The sequence below is a fragment of the Hipposideros armiger genome, unplaced genomic scaffold (assembly GCF_001890085.2).
Source record: "Hipposideros armiger isolate ML-2016 unplaced genomic scaffold, ASM189008v1 scaffold_255, whole genome shotgun sequence".
Classification (NCBI taxonomy): Eukaryota; Metazoa; Chordata; class Mammalia; order Chiroptera; family Hipposideridae; genus Hipposideros; species Hipposideros armiger.
Genome location: NW_017731605.1, coordinates 2,587,595 through 2,594,672, shown reverse-complemented (window position 1 = coordinate 2,594,672; position 7,078 = coordinate 2,587,595). Strand labels below are relative to the sequence as shown.

The following is a 7,078-nucleotide window of genomic DNA, read 5'->3' as shown; positions in this document are numbered from 1 at the left end:
GGGACCAGAGAAGGAAGGAAAAAAGATGAGAGCCTGCTTTTAATTGTGAATACAATATAAAGTAAGAAAGCTGTTTATTTTTTAAAAAACAAACAAACAAATAAGCTCTATGACATCACCTGAAAATTTTCTTTTAAATTGCTCTTTTTAGGAAGCCACATATTTATTCCAATTGCTGAAGGCTTTTTGTAACTTGTAGTTATTGGTTTTGGAGCCTGTATCCTGTTTTTTTCTGAATAGTCTTAGTGTATAGATTAAAGATGGATTTGCTTTTTTTAAATGATAAAAGGTATTTAGAAGGTGGGTAAGAAAGAATCTGTACTTTATACTTTTTGGCCAAATGTTTTTTGTAACTATTAAAAAATGTGGCTGATGATCTCTATGATCAGCAAACTTGCATTTCCAGCAAAGAATTCTGAGAGTGCTTTGAGAGATGCTAACACTGTTGGAAGGCGCTGATGCTGCCTGAGGCAAACACTCAGGTGCCATCACTGAATCGCTAGGTCACTAGGTCCAGGTCGGCTAGGTGGAGGGCTGTTACCTGGATGGCCACTCTCACTTTATGATCAACAAACAGTGACTTTTCTTAGACTCCCATTTCTCACTCCAGATAACGCGACTAGAAGGAAGGAAAAGTAATAATCAGGGGTCAATTCTTCCAATGCTTTCAGGCACTGGTTTAGGATACTTGGATTGAATAAGTGTTATTACATTAACTCCAACATTAACAATGTGATTAGTTTTCCAGACTAACAGAAGTTTTCAGAGAATGAGAGAATCACATGCTTTATTCCAACACATATGCAAAAATTTTACTAATTTCCTTTCATTAGTTTTTAATCTTTTTACAGTTGTCTTAATGGTTAAAAGCTACAAAAACAGCACACGGAAATCAAACTTAAGATCTATTTGTGAGGCGCTTTCTAAATTCCATTTGAATGACTGCAATTCAAAATAAACAAACTTCTTAAGAAATAACTGATATAGTAAATATAAATGGCTTGAATTTTTTTAATATTGGCACTAACTGAGGAAATGATAATAAGAAAGTGCTCAGGCTTTTAAAAACAGGGTACTTTGAAATTCTAATTCAATCTCTTTTCCTAATAGATTTATCTGGGAACTTGATTAAAACATACAAATTATTAGAAAGACTTGGAAAATTTGGTCTAGGTGGAATATAATGAATTCATTCTCTTTCTTTTTTTAAATTAAATTTATTTGGGTGACAATGGTTAGTAAAATTACATAGGTTTCAAGTGTGCAGTTCTATAAAACATCATCTATGTATCACATTGTGTGCTCATCACCCAGAAGGAAAATTGATTCGGTGATGAATTGATTTTCTATATAAGAGAGAATTAGAATTTTACTTATGTTAGATATTTTTCATCTTGGTAATGATGGAAATCCTAAGTAGGTTTTAAATTATATTTTCTAATTTTAGAAGTATTATACATTACTTGTGTAAAAAAACCACAGAAATTATTTTAAAAAAGGAAAATCTCCCATAATTTTATTACCCAAAGTAGACCACTATTAATATCTTGTTAGGTATTTTAGTGTTTTATTCATGCATAGCTTACATATTCAAGAGTATATTATTTATACAATTTTATATCCTGATCTTCTTCACTTGATATTTTTAGATATTTTCCTATATTATTAAAAACTCTTTGACCTCTTTTTTGATGATAGTACTGTCATTCTATGGATTTACGTGTATCCAAAAACTGTTTGTTGAAGTCCCACTATGTGCCAGAGAATGTGCTCTATTGCAAACAAAACACAAGTAGTTCTTGACTTCGTAGAACAGTCAGGCAAATACACTGTTGTTTGCTTAGCTGTTTCCATGTAATTAGACATTAAGATTATTTCCAATTTATTGCTATTATAATTAGTGCTGAGGTGAATGGCTTAAAGTATGGGCTTAGAGAATAGGCTTTGGAGTCAAACATAGACAAGTCAGGACTCGGCCTCTTTTACATATGATCTCTGTAAATATGGGCATTTTCCTTAACCTCTCTAAGCCTCAGCATCCCCATCCCAGTGAAGGGGATAATAGTTCCCACCTTAGAAAGTTATTGTTTAGATTAAATGAGATATTGCAATAAAAACCACAATGAGATATTATCTCACACCTGTCAGAATGGCCTTCATCAATCAATCAATGAACAGCAAGTGTTGTTGAAGGTGTGGAGAAAAGGGAACCCTTGTGCACTGTTGGTAGGGTTGCAAGTTGGTGCAGCCACTATGGAAAACAGTATGGAGGTTCCTCAAAAAATTCAAAATAGAACTACCTTATAACCCAGAAAGAAATCCAAAACAGTAATTTGAAAAAATATATGCACCTCTATGTTTACTGCAGCACTTTTCACAGTAGCCAAGATATGGAAACAACTGAAATGCCCATCAATAGAAGATTGGATAAAGGAATTGTGGTGCATTTATACAGTGGAGCATTACTCTGCCATAAAAAAGAATGAAATCTTACCATTTGCAACAACATGAATGGACCTAGAGGATATTATGCTAAGTGAAATAAGTTAGACTGAGAAAGACAAATACCATATGATCTCACTTATATGTGGAACCTAAAGAACAGGATAAATAAGCAAACAAAACAGAAAAAGAGCCATATTAATATTGTAGATACAGAAAAAAAACTGATGGTTGTTAGAAGGAAGGGGGTTTGGGGAGATGGGTAAGAAAGGTGTAGGGATTAGGAAGTACAAATTGGTAGTCACAAAATAGTCATGGGGATGTGAAATACAGTATGGGAAATAGAGTCAATAATACTGTAAAAACTATACACAGTGTCAGATGGGTAGTAGAGTTATTTGGGGGATCACTTCATAAATTATATAAATGCCTAACCACTGTGCTGTACACCTGAAACTAATATAAAATAATATTAAATATCAACTATAATTTAAAAATATATAATCACAGAATGTAAAGTACAGCATAGGGAATATAATCAATGGTATTGTAGTAGCTGTGTATGGGTAGCTGTGTATGGGTACTGCCAGATGGGTAGTAGACTTGTTGGGGTTATCACTTTGTGAGGTGTCTGAATGTCTAATCACTAGGTTGTTTTGTACACCTGAAACTAATAATAAAAAATAATAATAAATAAAAGTAAAAAAATTAAAAATCACTATTAGTTTTGTAAATTAAAAGTAATGCATGTAAATCACTTTTCATGGTGTACCAAGAGCTCAATTATTCTTGTTAGTAGTAGTAATAGTGCTAATAATGATATTCTTTTTGTGCATGAAGCTTAATTGGCATTTTGGTTTATCTTAAATTGTTGTAATTATATATATTAATTTTTTAAAAAGATAACCCTCACACATAATATCAAATGAAAGATGCTATAAATTGCATGTTTTTATACCCTTGTCTTTGTGTAAAAGTACCTAAATTTTTTCACTGAGAGTGTCCCTGGTTTCCAGAGCAGATTTTATTGTAGCTCAATGAGCTGTAATACTATTTGGGAGAATTTACTACTAAGTGTCTCATAGTCATGATGGTATATTAACTTAGAATGCCTTTTTCAGCATGCAACTGCCACGGTCATGCCATCGACTGCTACTATGATCCAGATGTTGACAGGCAGCAGGCAAGCTTGAATAGCCAAGGCATCTATGCAGGTGGAGGTGTCTGCATTGATTGTCAGGTGAGGTACTATGTAAGTCAAAGTGGATGTGTCACTGTAGGAAATGAGCATGAATTAAATCTTGCTCCCCAAAATATAAATTTTATACTAAAGAACTATAAACAAGCATTGAACTCCAGTCAATTATATGCATGTTAAAGCTTTGGAGGAAACTGACTGATATCTAATTTATAACTAATTTAATAACTAACTTATTTTAAATTGCAGAAAAAGTAAGATGGACTGGTGGATGGATAGGGAATGAGTAGATGGTTAATTATGTGATAAAACAAATACAGTAAAATGTTAACGGTAAACTTTACATAGGGTGTGTCTAGGTGTTCACTGTAAAACTTGCAATTTTTCATAATAAAATATTGTGGGGAGGGGAAGAGCAATGAAAGAAGAAGGTAAGGAGCACAACATTTTTGGGTTGATTCCTTAATTTCTTTCCGTCTCATGAAATATTGATGTTCTTAGTTAAGATTGAAGATTACCCAATTTGTTTAAGATTATGCTTGAAGACACTTTACCTCCAACAACTAAAACAGAGTCTTTAGCTTCTTCCATGGAGGCATGACTTATGATCTAAGTCTTGAGCTTGCTCCTTATCGATTTGTGTCCTTGATGTGTTGGTCTCACTGTTTCCAAACTGTCTGTCTCCCACACATACACATATAGCACGTAAAGCTAAGAGATGGGATCAAGAAACAGAGGGAGCACACCTGGCTGCATTCCTTCTTGCAACAAGTCCCACAATATATCAGAAAAGACATTAAACAAGCAAAATACCTTCTCCTTCCAGAATCCATAAAAGCATAAAAAATAAGCAAGTGTCATCAACAGACCAGGAAATTCAAGAGTCCAAAAAGGTAGAAAGTAGAAACATACATTTAGGAGAACACAGCTGTGACTCCTGGAATAATTTGGAGGTATTCCAAGAAAAAAACAGATAGAAATTAACTGTGGAGCTGCATTCAAACCTATAACACTTTATTGGAGTTTATAAAATAAGACCTATATGAAGAGGCATAATGTGTTTTCAGATTCAATATTATAAATATAGCATTTCTCCAAAACCAATCTCTAAATTCATTGTAATTGCAACCTGAATTCCAAGAGGATTTTTTATGAAGATTGATAGGCTAAATCTAAAATTCTTATTGACAAAAGAGCATATCAGAATGGACAAATAGTTTAGAAAAAAATGAATAATTATGGAAGAAATTTGTCTTCCGAGATACCAAAACATCCCATGAATCTATTTGAGTATGGATTCAATGCAGGGATAAATAGCTCAACAGAACCTAATAAAGAATCTAGAAACAAATTCATGTAGATGTTAAAATTTGGTTTATGGTAAAATTGGCATTTCCAATGGAAGAGAAAGATGAATATTATATAAATGATGTTGATACAATTGGCTCTTTATTTGGGGAAACATATGTAACCCCATCTTATGCCATATACAGAGGGACATGAGGAGTCTTGAGGAGGACAGGGAGCTGCTGCTGCTACAGCAGGGTCGGTTAGCTTGGTGAGCTACAAGGTGATGCTTCATGACGAAGTTTGAATTTGCTGGCAGAACACATATATCCTATAGCAAGGTTCTCCTATCAGAAACCCAGCTGTCTTAGTCTGTTCAGGCTGCTATAACAAATACACCATTGACTGAGTGGCTTAAAGAGTAAACAGTTCTTTCTCATAGCTCTTGATGTTGGCTGTGAAGTCCAACATCAAGGTGCTAGCAGATCTGGTGTCTGGTGAAGGCCTGCTTTCTGACTTGCAAATGGCTGCCTTCTCGTTGTATCTTCACATGTTGGAGAAAGACAACAACTCTTTTTTTTATGAGGGCGCTAATCCCATTATTAGGGCTCCACCCTCATGACCTGATCACCTCCCAAAGCCCCATGTTTAAATACTGTCACATTGGGGATTAGGCTTCAACATATCAACTTGATGGGAGGTGGGGGTGGGGGGTGGGGGGCACACAAACATTCAGTTGATAGCGCCAGCTAACCTGGCTGGTACCCTCTTTTTCTGTATAGTGTTGGCAATGGGAGAATGATGAAATATCTGCCATCAGCTCTGGGCTGGTGACAGAAACTGGGAACATCACACAGTCGGGATGGGCCTGGAGACTTTCAGATGGTCTGGCAGCCAGCATGTGCGAGCGCCAGATCCTTATCATGCAGGGCAAGCAGTTATCAGAGATGCCATATGCTCATGTGGTACTGATTTTATTTTTAGTTCTTGAGTTTACCATTTTAAGACATTTTTAATAGGGTGGCCAGTTCCCTGGATGTGGCATGTGAGTTAAGACCTGAAAGAAGTGAGAGAATGAGCCAGGCAGCTGTCTGGGGAGAGCATCCCAGCAGAGGGGGTGGCAGGGCAAAGGGCCTTGAGAGGGAGCAAGAGGCCCTGCGTGGCTGGAGGCGAGCAAGCAGGGGTCGACGCATCAGAGAGGTCACAGAGGCCAGATCCTGTTGGCCTCAGGAAGGGAAATAAGATAGGGGGCTTTTCAGGTGAGTATGGCTGACAAGGGACTAGCCAGTAATCTCTGTGTGCTTTGAGGTTCACAGAAATGAAAACCAACAACCATGTTGTGGGCGTGGTCAAAGAATTGAGAGACAGAGAGAGATGGGGTTTATCTGGAGATTGAAAAGCACCTTTGCCGGCTGAGTGGCTCAGCTGGTTAAGAGCTCGTTCAAGAGTGTGAGCTCTAAGCAACAGCAGTTCGAGTCCTGGCCCGAGCTGAGCAGCCAGCCGCTGAGGTGCCAACAGGTGGCAGGATGGCTCAACTAAAAAAATTAAATTAAATTAAAAAAAAAAGAAAAGCACCTTGGAAAAGTTCTAATTGGAGGAATTAGGACCTAAGAAGTATCAGAGCAGGGCCAAGTTTCTAGGTGAGCATTCCATAGAAAGATTCTCTAGGTGGTGCCAAAGGAGGGGGTAAGTATGGGGTGGGCTTACCTCCTGCGTAGATTCCACCAGTGCCTGTATCTTTAGCTTGGGCAGCTGAGGTTTTCTCATCTTGTTAAGTGTCATGCAAATGCAAATTCAAGTACCCACTTCTCCCAGCAATTTTGCTTCTTCAGTGCTTCCAATATAGAAATTAGGGAAACACCACTGTCTTTGGGTCTCAGTCTGGCCTTGGTCCAACCATGACCTTAGAGTCCATGGATAAAGGGGTATGTCATTGCTTTTAGGATGTGATGTGGGTCCTAGACAACTACCTGAGATCTGAAGGCAAACTACAGGCATTATTCCATCTGCAGGGTGATTTGTTCGTCTCTTTTTGTCATTTATTACTGTTCCTTGTGTCTTAAAAATGTAACTTCTCTGTGGCAGGTGCTTCATTGACCAAACTTTGTAGAAGAGGAGAAAGCCTGGGCTGCTCATTTCAAAGAGCTTTTC

General features: G+C 37.0%; 1 protein-coding gene across 1 annotated transcript in view; it reads left to right on the top strand.

Annotated features, from left to right (window-relative positions):
- The window catches only part of LOC109390099 (laminin subunit alpha-3-like), a 149,795-nt gene that overhangs the window by 4,143 nt on the left and 138,574 nt on the right, over positions 1 to 7,078 (top strand). The window contains exon 2 of the mRNA XM_019656146.1: positions 3,564 to 3,682. Coding sequence (XP_019511691.1) covers positions 3,564 to 3,682 — 119 coding nt within the window. The remainder of the gene's footprint in view (positions 1 to 3,563; positions 3,683 to 7,078) is intronic.